Here is an 18,808-nt window from a genome sequence, read left to right on the forward strand (position 1 = left end):
AAACGTACGGGCTTTCTCTCTAGCCCTCACCGGTGGAAGACAAAGTAAACACTGACCGTGGCCTCTGCTCTACCACAATAATATGTGATCGGTCAGTGCTCTGGACCGAGGGCTACATCACGCCACCACTCCTCAGGTGTACGGTCCAGTACTCTGGTAAAACTCTGGTATAAGCTAGGCTCTTAATTAACACCTTTTAATCTTTATTATTTTCTCTTATCTCATTTCTTGTTATATCTCTTTTTCATCGATTATCATCAGTATTATATTCTCAGTAGGTGTATTCATCATTTGGTCTAAACGACCACTCAAATCAAATTATCTGTTGTTCGTTCCGTTAGGTATCACAATCATGTTTACAGGTAAAGGTGAACATCAACAGATAAAAGCTAAGTATCAACAGAAATAAGGTATTAACGGCAAGAACTAAAATAGATCAAGCAATGTAAATGATAGTTATCAACAGACAGAGTAAGTCAGAGTATCTATTAAAATTTGAAAACACCCTTTCCCATTTTAATTACCCCCCCCGGATGAAACCCATGTGTGAACAGAAAGTAAATCCATTATTTTTACCCTTTTATGATTTAATTTATTTAACCCTGTTTCAGTATTTTAATTATCACTTTATTTCCCTTTTTGAAAATAGGTGTACAGTTATGCATAATCCATTTTATTCTATTTATTCATGCACAAAGGTATATAGAGTCAAAGGACAGAAGGTACCCACTTGCGTATCTGCCAAACTCCGAGTGTTAGCGAATCAACGTGCTCCACTCGAACCAGTATCTACACATATTATTAAAATAAATTTAATACTCAGAATATTATTCTAAAAATAATAATAGCAATAATACTCCAAATTCTAAACATATCTTATTAAGGGAACCATCGGAATTAAAATTCCATACTCATGCCATCTTAATCTCTAAAATCCCTAACACCGAATGTATTGGTCCTTCTAAAGTTATAAATTATGCACTGATGCATGTATATAAAATTTCTTATGTTAAGAGAACAATTGAAGACCCTATATTCCCAAGACCAATAAACTTCCTAGGACCAGAGTATGACCGACTTGGTCACAACCAAATATATTGTCACGAAACCCAAGGCTTAACAATTTAATTGCAAATGTTAATCAACAAGTGTGACAACCAATTCGTCCAGTATCTAAAAGGTCCCTTGAGGAACAACTTGGTTCGGACATCTTGGTTCTAATGAGAAAAGAAATGATTTACAACTTCCTCCAATTGGAACGACGAACAAGGGAATCCACGATAATTTCCTGTTGAACTATATCTAGCTGCGACAACCAGGAAAGAAGACAAGGCAAGGAAAGGGTTTTGAGTTTACCACTGTTGGAAGGAGAAAAACAGGGAAGAAGAAAGTCGGTGCTGCTAATAACCCGGACTCTCAATCGCACAGCCTCGACGAAGGAATCGCCACACGCGATCAGCAGCTCACGGCGAGCTCCGATCGTCCAAGGAAGGTGGCGCCGGCAATGGCGTCGCGACGCAGGGGCGGCAGCGTCCGAGTGTGGGCAGCGGCGTCGCGGCGTCGACAACGGCGGCACAGTTAGCAGCCGAGGCGAAGGCGGCACGCGGCGTGGGAAACAGGGAGGAGAAGAAGAAAGGAAGGAGAGGAGGCGGCGTCGTTGTGGGAGAAGTGGCTAGGGTTTGGGCTTCGCTCAACCTTTAAATCGCGCCGTCGCGATTTTCTCTCCAAGGAAGTCGCGAGATCGTGTCTCGCGCCCCCTTTTATTTTTATTTATTTTTTTTATTTATTTATTATTATTATTTTTTTTTACCGATTATAACATCAGAGACGATTTCTTTAAACACAATCAAGTGATCTCTTAACGACGTACCTTCTGCCATGCGATGAGAATACAAACGTTGTTTCAGACCCAGTTTGCTCGTAAGACTTTTTGTCATGCACAACTGCTCCAGTTTCAACCACAACGTAGCAGCGGATTTCTCCTTCAAAACATCCTGCAAAATCTCATTCGATAGATGAAGGTAAATCTGAGATAGGGCTTTTCGATCCTTACGTTCCTTTTCCTCCTTTGTCCATGTCGAAGGCATCTTGTCAAATCCTAACAGCGCATCATCCAAGTCCAGATGCGCCAGCACCGCTCGCATCTTAACCTGCCACAGCGTAAAACTGGTGTTGCGATCCAAAAGCGGAATATCATACTTCATGGTTGCCGTTGCCATTAATCCCGATTGAAAAACACAAAATCAAAACGAACTTCGCTCTGATACCACTTGTTATGAGATTACGACAAAATAGACAACAAGAAAATAAAGAGCACACACATATTTATGTGGAAAACCCTTGACGGGTAAAAAACCATGGGCAGAGGAGAGAAAATTCACTATCAAAAGGTGGAATACAATGACGGCACACAATATTTGTGTTTTACAATTCTCTCTTTGGAAACCCTAACAATAATAAGCTTTTATAATAAGGAACAATCCATATCAGTCGTAGATCTGTCATAATTTGATTTGATCCATATCGGCCTTAGATCTGTCATAATTTGATTTTCACCATAGATCAAATCGTACGGTATTCGGGTCATCAATATTTAACAATATCCAATTGAAACTCGTTTAGAGATCTATATTACCGAGTGTAACCTGTAATGACAAAATTTTATATTAAAAAAATATCATTTAAAATTTTTTCAGATGCTCGTACTTTATAATTGAAGTTAATTTCATCTTCTACACAGTTAGGATTTTAAAAATATTTAAAATATTTATTTAGTTGATTTAGGATTAGTTTTTAATCAATAATATTTTGGCCGATATTCCTTTCTCAAAATTATGAGTTTTGGATGTCTAGTTCTTGGTATTCTTCAGAATCAATATGTTTTTAGGAGATTATTTTCAACATTAGTATTTGAATCAACGAAATCAATCGTTTTCGCTGCATCAAATCCCAACCCAAGTTTTAGTTTGACATTCAAACTTGAGAAAGAAAAAGCTCTACTCTACTCGTCATTTCTTTTTGACTAGTTAGAAGGCACACCAAACTCCAGTTTGACATTTAAACTTGAAAAAGAAAGGCTAGCCCTAGCTCTACTCTAACTCATTACAACTTTATAGCTCGTTAAATGCAAACACCAAACTCTAGTCTGAATTTCAAACTTTAGGAGAAAAAGAGTCCAACCTAACGTAATTATCATGACCTTTAAGCTAGTTGGGATCTGCACGCCAAGCACTAGTCTAACTTTCAAACTTTAGAAAGAAAGGCTCAACTCTAAGTGCTTAATTATCACTGCTTTTGGGATAGTTAGAATGAACAGACACCAAGCTCTAGTTTGACTATCAAATTTGATAAAGAGAAACTTCACTTTAGTTTATCATTAATTACTTTTTGGCTAATTAAGACATGCGAGTAGTTTATGAACTAATTAAACACACACAACCAGCAGCATTGATCTGATAGGCTTTCGTTTCTGTTGATCTGCATGTGAATGCTGTAAGAATCAAGAAAAAGCATGCGAGGAGAGATCGACATTAATTATCCGCTCGGCGAGCGAAGTCTGCTTCGTAATCCAGATTTATAGGCGATCAGAAGTCAACTAGTTCTTCTTCTTCCTCGATAGATTCTCGACACCCACGCTCTTCCCGCAGGAAAAGTGGATCCATCAGTTATTTTAATACACTTTTGCCGTCTGCACTATCAAATTAACAGAGAAAGAAGAAACCTTTTTTTTTTTTTTGCCTTTGAAATGAAAGATAAATTAATCAATATTTTGAGAACCGGATTTTAATCTAAACGATATCTGTTTTAATTTTTAAACATTCTAATATGATAGTTTTATAAAAATATCATATTAATTCTGTAAACTTAATTTTGATAAATATTGTTTATGGTGTTTATAAATTACCATATAATAAATAACAATATATACGTATTATTTATGCTAGTTCGATATGATGATTATTAAATTTGTAAAATTTTAAGGATATTTTCTAAAAGAATCTCAGTATCAATTTTTTTAAAAAAATAATTATATTTTAAGATTATTATAGAAGACAATTTTTTGAGAGAAGAACTAAATTTCCGCCATGAATAATAATAGCAATCCTACAAAGTCAATATACATATTTTAATCAATCATTTCATGCATGACCCATCTTTTAAGTAGAGCTGTCAAATTGATCAAATTATGATGGAATAGATTAACTCATCAAAAATCCATCATATGGTAAAGCAAGATGGAATGAGCCAACCCATCAATTTGCAGATTGAAAAATCTCCAACCTAATAAAAGTTATAGGTTAGGCGGAACAACCTACGGGCCTATCAAAAAATAAAAAATATTAAAAATATTAAAAAATTTAAATTTGAATTAACAATTTAAATGAGTCAAGTTGAAATTTTTAAACTTGGATTGAGGTTTAGATGGGTAACGCCCATTAGTCCATTGAATTTTCTACTTTAATCTTAAATTTTATAGAAAAAAAAAGTTTTCTCAATCTCCAGGTCAATCCAAGACTGCCACAGGCCAATCCATGCAGGTCACAGGCCTAGGCAGGTTGAGCCCACCTGAACCCACCTTAAAATGGATTGATAAAATTTCAACTTAATCTGCCTAAATTGTTTGGCGGGGCAGAGCGGACCAACCCGACGGGCCCAACCTAAATTGATGACTCTACTTGAAAGCACTTAAGGATACATCAAACTTAATCAATAATACATCAATACAAGAATCTAGTTATCATCTATTTATAAAGCAATACAAAAATTGAATTGATACAACAATAAATCGAATGTTGACCTGAGTCCAAAGCAATAGCCATTGTATCCTTATTTGTTGTCGAAGATTCTTACAATGCAGCAGAAGTCTTTTATAGAAGTGGGTGACAACCAAAGTCCTTCTCAATGGGGAAGAGAGAAGGAAGAAGAAGCTCTTGATCAAGATCACAAGATCACCACATCATGCCCAAATTGAGCTTCTTCTTTATATACTTAAAGCTCATCATGTAGGGACCATCCACATAAAGTTCATACCCATTAACAGTTCATTAATGTTAACGAACCAAGGTTGACAGATTTACACATTGAATCCATATCCAATATCTAAACCCCCCTTAATGCTACAAGTATTAGATCACTTAATTGATATTTAATTTCTTAATAACAATTGTTGTTGGTGTACTTAATTCAAGTATAAGTCCATCTAATGAAAACTTAATCCTTTCAATCACCCACTTGGGCTATACTTATACCGTATACACCACACAACACCACACAACATCTTAAATAATCTGATCCATTAATTTAATTAGTACATGACTAAAGAAATTAAAGTTATCATAATTGTAACAAGACCCAACAGTAATCACAGTTCTAATTTAATTAATGACATAAATCAAATGTGAATGTGTAGTATGAAAATGACATAAAATATAATCTATACGTGCCCATTTTCAAGAGTCTTCCTTATGATCCAAATTAGGCCAGAATTATGTTTACTTAAACCTTATGCAAAATCGTAGTAGTAAACTATGATTCAACCTTATGACTCAAAAGAGTCCCACATTATATTTACAAAATTATATGCAAAACCACAATAGTAAATCATGATGTCATTATTTAAGAGAGTCAAAACTATATACACATGTAAAAAACTTTAGTACGCATAATAAACTAAAAATACATATGTTCATTAATATACGACATCACACCAAATACAAATTTCTACCAAATGGGTACTTTGTCAAAATAAAGGGCCCTCATATTCAACACATGCCAATGAAACACCTTAGGTGACAAGCTGTTGATGAGCGGATCTGCTAATATAGAATCTGTCCTTATATGCTCTGTCATAATTGGACCACTTTGAATTATTTCTTTAACCACCAGAAACTATATGTCGATGTGTTTAGATTTTGACGAACTGCAGTTATTCTTGGAATATAATTTTGTAACTTTATTATCACAGTTGATCCTCAATGGTCTGTTAATCCCTGTAATGATCTGTAACTCTGTGATAAGATTCTACATTCATATCTCATAGTTGGAAGCTGTATAGCAAACTATAAATTCTTCCTCCATAGTGGAAGTGTCTATTAGCATCTATTCGACTCTTTTTCATGATATATCCCCTTCCGCCAACATGAAGACATAACCTAAGGTAAACCTCCTCTATCTAAGCATTCAACAAAATCAGAGTATGAATATCCAATAATCTCCAAATGATCTGATCTTTGATATATGAGTATGTAATTATTCGTTCTTTGCAAATACTGCATAACTCTCTTTACAACTTTCCAATGCTCTTGTCTAGGGTTATTGAAATATCTGCTTAATATCCCCACAATGTACGCAAGATATGGATGCATACATACCTGAGCATATATTAAACGTCGTACTGCTGATGCATAGGAGAATTATTGCATTTCCTTAATCTTAAGTTTATGGTGTGAACATTGTTGCAAGCTAAATCTGTCACCCTTTAACATAGTGGTGTCTCTAGGAGCACAATTCTTCATGTCATACTGAATGAGTACCTTTTTTATATAAGCCTTTTATGAAAGTCTAAGTGTGCACTTTGAACGATCATGAACAATTTGTATGCTTAAGACAAAGGATGCATCACCAAGATCCTTTATTTTAAATTCACATGATAGAAATGACTTATTTATAGTAGCAGACCCTTATTATTGCTTTCAATTATATATCGTCCATATACAGAACAAGTATAATAAACTTGCTCCCACTGAACTTGATATACAAGCATTTATCAATTGGATTTTCTTTGAAACAGTATAAAGAAACCACTTAATTAAACTTCTGGTACCACCGATGAGATGACTGCTTTAACCCATAAATGAACTTTCTTAATCTACATAATAGATGCTTTAAATCTTATGGTTCAAAGTTCTCCGGCTGCACCATGAATATAATTTTCTCAATATTTTCATTGAGAAATGTAGTCTTAATACCCATTTAATGAAGCTTAAGTCATAATGAACTACAAATGTCATGATTACCTTATGGAAATCTTTCATCAAAATCAACTAAAAAGTCTCCCTGCAATCAATATTCTCCTTCTGAGTGAATCCCTTGGCGACAAGATGAGTCTTGTACGTACTGTTCGACATTGTCATGTGAATCACATTTGATTTTAAATATCTATTTACAACCAATAGGTTTTACCACTTAGGCAATTCGATAAGTTCGCAAACATCATTATCTGTCATAGACTTCATATCTTCTCTCATGGCTTCGATCAATTTTTTCAGATGAGAGCATTATTTGACTTCTTCAAAGATGAGGGATCATCTTCCACCTACTGTCAAACTCATGCTTTTGGAGATAAACATAGTCATGTGACATCGTAGATCTTTGTTCTTTAATGGATATTCTTAGTGGTGCTTGTCCTTGAGGTGATTGGGAGTTATGCTCAACCGTAGGAGGAAATACCTCTATTTGAACTGACGTCCCCTCCATTTGAATTGGAGGTGATATGGAAATATTATGGTCCACTACCTCTTCTTATTGTGTAATTAATTTCTTTTCTTCTGCAAAAAAAAGTGTGTAATTAACTTCGACTATATGTGAAATGACAACCATTTCATTATCAATATATGTGAAATGGTAACCATTTCATTATCAGTTACATTAGTAGTTACTATATTAGGATCACTAATGTTCACCTCAAATGATATTTTCCTAACTTTATCACTTCTACAATTCTTAATGAATTTGGCATTACCCGTTTCGAAAAAAGATTTGCTCAAAAGGTTGAAAAACTTGAAACCCCTTGAGTTTTCAGAATATCCTAAAAAATAGCAGCTAATGGTTCTTGAATCCCATGTCTTTTCGTGAGGCCTAGAAGGTCTAGCCTTAATTGGACAATCCTAGACATGTAAATGTATAATACTAGGTGCTCTATCTATCCACAACTCGTATGATGTTTTTGTTATTGTCTTACTAGAACTCTATTAATCAGGCAAACTGCAATCTTGAGTGTCTCATCCCATAAAACTCTGGTAGAGAATACAATGCCATCATATTTCTCACCATATCTTTTAGGGTCTGGTTTCATCGTTCTACTACACTCTTCTATTGAGGAGTCCCAAATATAGTGTATATATTGCACCACGATTTTGCACTAAGCAAGGTAATCTGTAAATGCCCTAGGGCGTTGTTCACCTGATCTATCAAATCTACCATAATATTCACCATCATGGACTGATCTAACAGACTTAATCTTCTTACCAAATCGATTTTCAACTTTGAAACATGCCTAGGAATTGTAACTTTTCTCGAATAAGGTATAAGTATTCATATAAGCTTTTAAAGTATGCATGACTATTCCAAGAAGTCTTAGGGAACGATCCATATATATATTTGTATATATAAACTCTATGACCCCATTATATTATCTTAAATCTTTATTATTTTTGTTAGTCATCATCTTTCCCTTGATACACTCAATGCATATTTTAAAATTTGATATACTAAAGGAATCGAGAATTTTTAATGATATATATATATATATATACAAGGGCGGCTCAAGCCTTACGAGAGGCCCTAGGCGAATTTTTTTTTTAAAAATGATTGTTATTATTTAAAAAAATTTTCTTTCATCCTTTTTAATTCGGACTTGAGACCGACAATGGTGGATTTAAAATTTTTTTAAAATAAATTAAAATATTAATTTTAAAAATAATTTTTTATATAAATGTCGAGAATCCAAGAGAAACAATCGGATGGTCCGGATCCAAGAGAATCCAAGAGAAACAACCGGATGGCTCGTGCTTCGCGAGAAATGGGTCGTGCTTCGCGAGAAATGGCGAGAATGGCGACAATGGCGAGAATCCAAGAGAAACAACCGGATGGCTCGTGCTTCGCGAGAAATGGGGCGGGCCGGGCGGCGAGAATGCAAGAGAAACTACCGGATGGTCCGGATCCGACGGACGAGTCCGACGCCCAACCTGCTGCTTCGCGAGAAAATGAAAATGGGGGCTGCTTCGCGAGAAATGGGGCGGCGCTGCTTCGCTCGCTGCTTCGCGAGAAATGGGGCGGCGATCCGGCGCCCGGTGGTGCTTCGCGAGAAATCAGAAATGGGGCGGCGGCCGGCGAGCCGGCGCTGCTTCGCGAGAAATGGGGCGGCGGCGAGCCAGCGGTGCTTCGCGAGAAATGAGGCGGCAAGCCGGCAGTGCTTCGCGAGGACAGGGGAGATGATCGCGGTTTCGCCTGCCGCCTGCGTCGAAGCCTCGAAGGACAGGGGAGGGAGATGATCGCGGTTTCACCTGCCGCCTGCGTCGAAGCCTCGAAGGACAGGGGAGGGAGATGATCGCGGTTTCGGCGTTTCGCCTGCGTCGAAGTCTCGAAGAAAGGGGAGATGAAGAGGCGATCCACGATCGGGCCATCGGGTTTTGAAGAGGCGGCGAGAATGCGAAGGGACAGCAGATGCGGATCGGGGCTTTCTTCCGGGTTAAATCCAATAATCCAACCCTCCTTTAACCCTAAATACCCTAACCAGTGGACCCCAATTAAAATTGGGCCCTAGGCGCAGGCCTTACCGGCCTATGCCTAGAGCCGAGCCTATATATATATATATATATATATATATATACAGGAATGATATCCTGCGCGATGAGTTAACGCGACTCCGTGCGCGACAGCCGACGTGGCGAGGAGTTTCACTGTTCATCCTCCACCGTGGCCGAAACGAAATCCCGAAATAAAATCCCGCCTCTCCCAAAATCGCGCGGCCGATTCTCAATTCGAGCTTCAGCTGTGGTTGAAAAGGAAGTAGAGAAGGATGTGACTGCAGCGGAGGTGAAGAACGAGAAAGGTGGTCCGGTTGTGGAGAAGGCCTCGTCCTTCAGGGAGGAGAGCAACTTCTTGTCGAATCTCAAGGAATCCGAGAGGAAGGCGCTGGTGGAGCTCAGAGCCGTCGTCGAGGAGGTCATCCTCAAGAACAAGCTATTTAGAGACGAGTCAGAGCCATCGAAGGGGAAGGAGAAGGTTCATGGAGAAGAGGAAAAACTGGAACTTGACAAATCTTCTGAGGTGAAGCACACCGACGAAGAAAAACCCGACCTTTCTACCAAAAATCCTAAATCCTATTCGCTCCTCTCGCGTCGCTGCGTTCGGCCCGCCCCCTTGCTCGCCCGTCGCTCCTCTCGTTTCGAGTTCCCTACTCGAGTTTGGTTCCGTTTCAGGTTTCGACCCTCGGTGCGAATAGAGGAGGAGAAACGCATCGGAATCGAGATCTCGCTCCTAGGTATCGGATCACGTTCTCTTTGGCCTCTACCCACTGTCACAGAATTTGATGTGATTCCTCTGTTTGATCTTTTTCTGACTATTTAACTTGAAGATCTGACGTTTTCTGATATTGGGTTCCTGGTTTGCCTTCTTGCACTGCTGTAGGTCTGGTGTTTTGCTTCCGATGAATATTCATAAATCAATTGTTTTTATTGACAATGTGTTCTTTTGTAGGTTTTTTCTGCAAGATGTACGTTTCTGATTTGTTATATTATTGTAGATGGTGGAATTTGTGGTGTTGATTCAATAATTTTATTTATTTATTTATAGTTACATCCATGAAGATGTTCCTTGGATTTTTGAAAGTCATCATCTTGGATTTATTTATTGTATAGGATTTGTGGTGTTATATTATTGTACAGGATCCCAAGATGATGACTTTGATGAGTTGTTGAATAATGATTAAGATTTTTAAATTTTCTACTAAAATGAGATTTATACTGATTGTATTAGACAGGATACACTACATTTTGATTTGTTTGTTCAACTTGCAGTGTGGACTTTGCACCAATCAAAGCTGGTTTTGTGGCTCGAGTTGGCCATCGTAAAGCTGTCACATGATCAGAATATTCTCCAAGTCAACAATGCTACTCTTCAGCCATTTCAAAAGAGGCTCTTCTTTTGTTGTTTAGTTTCTGAACCCTTCCCCTGAGCTTGTCTTTCATGTACACTTTGATTGCAACACTATTTAAAACAATTTTTTGTCAAAATGAGATTTATTATATTTCTGCCTTCTGAGGAGGTGTTTGTTGTTTGTTTTTACAGGCGATATTGAGAGCATGATAGACTAGAAACACTAAGACCCCTCAAATCCTTCAATTTAGTTTTTTACTGGACATTAAAAAACCTTAAGTAATCAAATGGATACACTACATTGGCCTGCAACACTGATAGAGATTGTTATCGTATTGGCTGATGAAAACTGCTAGATGATGAGCAGAATCACCTAAACTTCCATCACTGATTATTTTGGTTTAGAATGAGGGTTACACAAGTAAATTTTTTATTGGACATCTAAAATTACTTGTTCTCAAACATCAATCAACTCAATAAGAATGTTGAATCATTAAGTCAACACAACTAATCCACATAAGAACAATGCCCACACATTATTCTGAAAAAGGAATCATACGATCCCACAATTAAGTATGACTTACTGAGAAAAGAGGGCTCGAGTCACCAGGCCTTGAAAGATAAAACGCGTATAATTTTATTTTCAATTCTACATAGATGCTGTCACAATGATGACTCCCTCACTCATGTAGATATAAAATTTTGAATATTCTCCAAAACCGGCCAAGTCAACAATGCTACTCTTCAGCCATCGTGTTCAAAATGGATTGGGGTGAAAGCTCTTGGTGTTCAAAGACACCAATGAGTTTTGTTGTTATAAAAGTTAAAGACCTCTAATACACAGCCTGGCAAAACCCTTCCCCTGCCATCAGCTATAATGTGTATATCAACTGTACATTTACATGTTGGAACATTTTTTTCGCTCGTGCTTTGATTGCAACACTATTTAAAACAATTTTTTGTCATGTAGATATAAAATTATGAATTTTTTATTATAAAAAAAGTCATCAGCCTTGTCTAAAAGTGTAGGAATCTTGTTTCGACTTCCAAAAGTGGTTAATGGACTTAAAGACCTCTAATGCACAATTTTTTGCTCCTCTTGCATCTATAATGCACATGACCTCTAATATATTTCATGCCATGTGGGATTGGGGTGAAAATTTTATTTTTAATTTTACTTTGAGATATACACATTATAAGAGGTGTTCCAAAATTTTATATCACAATGTTGTCATTGATATACACATTATAGAGTACAAAGGTGTTGGATCATGTGTATTAGAGGAGCAAAAAAGGTGTTCAGATCATGTGCATTACCGAAGCACGAGCGAAAAAATTCCTACTTCCAACACGATGTATCGCAATGTATCAGCCACTTTTGGACAAATCACTGGCTGATGGCTTTTTTAATAATAAAAAATTCAAAATTTTATATCTGCATGAGTGAGGGAGTTCATTGTTGTCTTTGAACACCAAGTATCATCTATGTAGATTTAAAAATAAAACTTTCACCCCAATCCATATGCCGAGCACGAGCATGTAGATATAAAATTTTAAATTTTTTATTATAAAAAAGTCAAATTCTTGCTTCCAACACGATGTATCGCAATGCATATCGCAATGAGTTGACGTACACATTATAGAGTGTGGACAAAACCGACTGAGGAGCTGTATATGAATGAAAAAGATGTTCAGATCATGTGCATCAGAGGTCTTTAAGTCCATCAGCCGGTTTTGGACAAAACCGGCTGATGACTTATTTTATAATAAAAAATTTAAAATTTTATATCTACATGAGTGAGGGATCCAAGGAACTCATTGGTGTTTTTGAACACCAAGTACTAGTGTATGTAGAAATTGAAAATAAAATTATACCATCATGCGTTTTATCTTTCAGGGGAATCAAATGGTGGTTCTGGTGAATATCTTTCATTGAGGGAACATGAAGAATGACCCTCTTTTCTCAGTAAGTCATACTTAATTGTGGGATTGTATGATTCTGGCTTTTTCAAGAATAATGTGTGGGCATTGTTCTCATGTGGATTAGTTGTGTTGACTTAATGATTCAACATTCTTATTGAGTTGATTGATGTTTGAGAACAAGTAATTTTAGATGTCCAATAAAAAATTTACTTGTGTAACCCTCATTCTACAATAAAATTCCAAAATAATCAGTGATGGAAGTTTAGGTTGATTCCTTGTGAACTCATCATCTAGCAGGAATTTTCATCAGCCAATACGATAGAGTGTAATGATGTTAACAATCTCTAGAACTAAAAAAACAGTGTTGCAGGCTGAATGATACTGCAGGCCAATGATACTGTATGTAAATGAATAGAGCATTTGATTACTTAAGGTTTTTTATATGTCCAGTTTGTCTAGTCTTTTAAAAACTAAATTGAAGGATTTGAGGGGTCTTAGTGTTTCTAGTCTATCATGCTCTCAATATCGCCTGAATTCGAGGGCACAAGCTGCAGTAAACAATGACAACAAACACCTCCTCAAAGAAGGCAGAAACATAATTTTAAGTCGAAACAAGATTCCTACAAAAGATTCTCATGACAAAAAATTGTTTTAAATAGTGTTGCAATCAAAGTGTACATGAAAGACAAGCTCAGGGGAAGGGTTCAGACAACTGAACAACAAAAGAAGAGCCTCTTTTGAAATGGCTGAAGAGTAGCATTGTTGACTTGGAGAATATTCTGATCATGTGACAGCTTTACGACGGCCAACTCGAGCCACGAAACCAGCTTTGATTGGTGCCACTGACCATGAAGAACCACACTGCAAGTTGAACAAACAAATCAAAATGTAGTGTATCCCAAAATGTCTAATGTGAGATTAACATTGGTAAAAACAAATCAGTATAAATCTCATTTTAGTAGAAAATTCAAAAATCTTAATCATTATTCAACAACTCATCAAAGTCATCATCTTGGGATCCTGTACAATAATATAACACCACAAATCCTATACAATAAATAAATCCAAGATGATGACTTTCAAAAATCCAAGGAACATCTTCATGGGCGTAACTATAAATAAATAAATAAAATTATTTAACCAACACCACAAATTCCACCATCTACAATAATATAACAAATCAGAAACGTACATCTTGCAGAAAAAACCTACAAAAGAACACATTGTCAATAAAAACAATTGATTTATGAATATTCATCGGAAGCAAAACACCAGACCTACAGCAGTGCAAGAAGGCAAACCAGGAACCCAATATCAGAAAACGTCAGATCTTCAAGTTAAATAGCCAGAAAAAGATCAAACAGAGGAATCACATCAAATTCTGTGACAGTGGGTAGAGGCCAAAGAGAACGTGATCCGATACCTAGGTGCGAGATCTTCGATTCCGATGCGTTTCTCCTCCTCTATTCGCACCGAGGGTCGAAACCTGAAACGGAACCAAACTCGAGTAGGGAACTCGAAACGAGAGGAGCGACGGGCGAGCAAGGGGGCGGGCCGAACGCAGCGACGCGAGAGGAGCGAATAGGATTTAGGATTTTTGGTAGAAAGGTCGGGTTTTTCTTCGTCGGTGTGCTTCACCTCAGAAGATTTGTCAAGTTCCAGTTTTTCCTCTTCTCCATGGACCTTCTCCTTCCCCTTCGATGGCTCTGACTCGTCTCTAAATAGCTTGTTCTTGAGGATGGCCTCCTCGACGACGGCTCTGAGCTCCACCAGCGCCTTCCTCTCGGATTCCTTGAGATCCGACAAGAAGTTGCTCTCCTCCCTGAAGGACGAGGCCTTCTCCACAACCGGACCACCCTTCTCGTTCTTCACCTCCGCTGCAGTCACATCCTTCTCTACTTCCTTTTCAACCACAGCGGAAGCTCGAATTGAGAATCGGCCGCGCGATTTTGGGAGAGGCGGGATTTTATTTCGGGATTTCGTTTCGGCCACGGTGGAGGATGAACAGTGAAACTCCTCGCCACGTCGGCTGTCGCGCACGGAGTCGCGTTAACTCATCGCGCAGGATATCATTCCTGTATATATATATATATATATATATATATATATATACGAAATTGATCAGCCGCGCACCGTCCCTACGCGATCCCGTCCGCACCTTCTCCTACCCACGCCCACTGCTGCCGCGATTTCATCGCCGTCCGGCCGTCTCCGGCCGCCGGACCGACGCCGGTCGATCGCGGCCGGCCAGTGGCCGCGATTTGGCCGGAATCGCCACCGGCCACTGTGGTCCGGTTCGCCAAATTCGCCGTCGTCCGGAGATGGCCGGACGGCGATCGACGCGCCACTCGGCGGCGGCAGTGGGCCGTGGGTGGGAGAAAGCGGCAGTTTCCGGCCGATTTCGCCGTCGTCCGGTCACCAAGCCGCCGGATCGACGCCGGTCGACGCGCCGGCGAGTGGCGCGTCGATCGGGGCCGGTCCGACGGCCGGAGGTGGCCGGATGAAACGGCGAGCGGCGGCAGTGGGCGTGGGTCGGGTGGTGCGCACGGGTGTCGCGCAGGCTGTGTCGCGCATAATATCACAGAACTCATATATCCAATACGTAGTTTTAGGTGCCCGCAAGGAGAAAGCAGGGGAGATCTATCGAGCAGATGACAATCACTTTGCTCTCCCTGCTCTTTCTTTCGGCGTCGTTGTCGGCGGCGGTGGCCGATGCTGCGAGGCACCGCGACGTAGCGCGGCGGCAGTTCATGGGGTCGAACCCGCGGGCGGGAAGCCGCCGCCGGCTGCTGCTGGAGCAGCTGGGGACGGGCGGCAGTTGCAATGCGCGGACAGGGCCGTTGTGCCGCCCGCCGCAGCTACGTCTGCTGCGGGAATCGATGCCGGAACGTGCTCGCCAACCGCAACCAATGCTGAGTCTGCGGCAGTCGATCGAGGTGGGTTCCGGCAGCTGTGCTGCAGAGGGCGGTGCACGTCCGTGGCGTACGACGTGGCCAACTGCGAGGCGTGCGGCGCGGTGTGCGCCATCGAGCAGCGCTGCGAGTACGGCGCCTGTGGCTGTGCCTGAAATGTGTCTCCATCATTTGTACACAAATCATAGAATAATTATACATAAATAAAAAAAAGTAATATTTATTACAAAAGAAGTAAATGAAGACATTAAATATAAGTATTTTTTTTATCAAAACGTGAAGACATCAAGTATAACGTCTATCCACTGTAATGGAATTATTTTTTGTCATATATCTATTATAATTTAACAAAGGCAATTATCATGCTAAACAAAAACATGAAACTACTTATTATAACTAAATAAAAACATATTTTATAATTAAATTTAAGACATGCGTTTTGATTATTTTTTACCAAAATAAAACACACCCATTATAATTAAATAAAATACATATTATATATATTATATCATTTGCCACTCCTTTCACACTCAAAGTCCAATTTATTTTTAATTCTTGATATATTTCTAAATGGATGAAAAATTTTCAATTCAAGATGATTTATGGGTTAGACGGATTAATATACGTGTCTATAAAAAATTAATATATATATATATATAATAAAATTTTAAATTTTGAATTATGAACTAGATATGTGAATACATAAATCTATTAAAAATTCACTTTAATTATAAATTAAAATTTTTTTTTTCAATTTGTGAATTAATTCGAACACACCCCGGACCGATCCATCTGCAACTTGTGTGACTGATCCATCTGTAACATGTGTGAATTAGTCTGTTAATCTAATATATCTAAATTAAATTATACGACGGCATGTGATGAGTCAATCGGAATTCAATCTCTTCGTCGTGATCAATCGATCATGTAATACCGTTGGAATGATAAATTTAATTTTTTTAATAAAAAGGAATTCTAAATTCACGACTATACCCTGTTGCATGCATTGGATCCCCGCTTCGTGTATTGATTCTTTCGACCCCTCCATCGCAAGAGACGTGGCGAGGCCAGGAATCTGAGCCATCTATCTGTCACTGTGCGCACTTAAAGTTGGCCGATCGACGTGGACGAAGCACAGCCTGCGCCAAGAATCTTTCTCTCACATCTACAGTGCCAATGATGGATTGCCGGTCCCACAAGCGAGCCCCACATGGCCATTAATTGAGAACTGGATCGGATGCTCCTTTCCTCTCTTCCACCATGCTCCATGCAGGCAGAGGCCACTACTCTCAGGACCTCACTCACATGATTCCCAGCCCAATTCATCAGTCTCAGTTCCTCTTCCTCCTCCCTAAACCAAGGCTACGGAACGCAATAACCCTAAAGTAAGGGCCAGTTAATTAATCCACTGCATATATTATCAAATAAGTAAACGATGATGACGACGATCGAGGATCTATCCATTAAGTCAATGAAAGGTAAGCTGACAGTGGAAATATATCCATGGTTTCGTATTCTCGAATAAAAATTAAAGCTCCTTTTTCTTTCTCTTCTTTGAAATGCATCAACCAATCAACAGAAGAGACAAATTATACTCGAGAACGGGAACCTGATCTGAGGGAGTTTTCTCACCCTTCCTCTCACTCTTTCTTTTTTTCTTTTCCTTTTTCTGTTTGTTTTAGCTTTCTTCTTTGTCTGTATGAAATGGAAAATCATCAAATCATAGCTTGTCCTCTAGAAACCGGCAGCAATGGAGCAGCTCCGCCGGCGGCGTCGGCGCCCCCGCCTCTCCCTCCTAAACCCGTCCTGAAATCTTGTGAGCCCAATAATCCATATCAGACGACCTTCGTCCAGGTGGACGCCTCGTCCTTCAAGCAAGTAGTTCAGATGCTCACAGGGACAGCAGAGACGGCCTCCGCCGCCGCCGCCGTCGCGACGTCGCAGAAACAACCGGTTTCTCCGGGCTTTAAGGCCACCGGGCCAAAGAAGCCTGCTTTCAAGCTCTACGAGCGGCGGAACGGCCTGCGGAACCTCAGCCACCTCAGCCCCCTCGCGCTGACGACGATCTCTCAGTCGAGTCCCGGCTCCCCCGTCTGCGGCGCCGCCGCCGGCCTCTCGCCCCGCAGGCAGCCAGATATCATGTCGCCGAGCAAGCTGGATTTCCCGTCGCTGGTGCTCAGCCCAGTGACGCCCCTGAGCCCTGATCCCTTCAACCGGACGCCGCACCCCAACTCGGAGGCGGCTAAGTGGGCGGAGGACCGGGCGATCGCCGAGAAAGGGTTCTACCTGCACCCGTCTCCCAGGACCCCGACGGCGGCGGAGCCTCCCCAGTTGCTGCCCTTGTTTCCTGTCACCTCTCCCAAGTTCTCCTCTGACTTATCTCTCTCAGTGTCTCAATCTTTCGGCGCCGGCAATGTTTAATGAATTGTATCATGCTGCAAATTAAAATCTTCTTCTGCTTTGATCGTAAAGTTCGGTTCTTGCTCCGTTGATGCAACTCAAGGAAGCACGTGAAAGAGGTAGCAGAAAATTTCTCAGATCAGATCTGAAAACAGTTTTAAAAAATAACTTGCGAAAATTAAACTGCATCTTTAATCCTTATGACTTCATCTTCACACAACATATTATGAAAGAAAAGAAGACCTAATTATATTTAATCCTTATGACTTTGTTTTCACATAATTAATTCATCGATAGTTTAAGCCTTTCAATCGTATCATGGGAGAAAGTCTTATTATTTAGAACTAAGGTCAAGGTGAGAGTAAGTGGTGACACGTAAGTGTTGGGTTGAGATGAGGATTCTTCGAGGGGAACTGCTAAGGTGGAGTTCTATGGGTTGATTGATGATGCGACGTTGCACCTTTTCTTTTTGTCATATTATTTTTTATCTTTTCACTTTCACTGTTCTTAGCTAAGTTGAAATCCTTTCTCCCTCTAGACGTAATGTTAGAAGCTTTGGGGTTTGTCTTCAGGTTGGCAATTTGAATGGCAAAAAAGAGATGAATTAGCAGGAAAGGACTCGATCTTTAGTTTAATATTGAGAGTTTTAAGATATTAGAATTGCTTTATAATATATCACAAATTAAATCTATATA

General features: G+C 39.5%; 1 protein-coding gene across 1 annotated transcript; it reads left to right on the top strand.

Annotated features, from left to right (window-relative positions):
- Window positions 1–17,108: 17,108 nt before the first annotated feature.
- On the top strand, window positions 17,109–18,184 carry LOC141844238 (VQ motif-containing protein 4-like). Its single transcript, XM_074732269.1, has 2 exons — window positions 17,109–17,191; window positions 17,293–18,184. The coding sequence occupies exons 1-2, from the start codon at window positions 17,149–17,151 to the stop codon at window positions 18,132–18,134; spliced, it is 885 nt and encodes a 294-aa protein (XP_074588370.1). The 5' UTR covers window positions 17,109–17,148; the 3' UTR covers window positions 18,135–18,184.
- Window positions 18,185–18,808: the final 624 nt, after the last annotated feature.

Source organism: Curcuma longa, chromosome 13, assembly GCF_044706935.1.
Source record: "Curcuma longa cultivar G26 ecotype Majalengka, Jawa Barat chromosome 13, ITB_CL_G26_1.1, whole genome shotgun sequence".
Taxonomy (NCBI): domain Eukaryota; kingdom Viridiplantae; phylum Streptophyta; class Magnoliopsida; order Zingiberales; family Zingiberaceae; genus Curcuma; species Curcuma longa.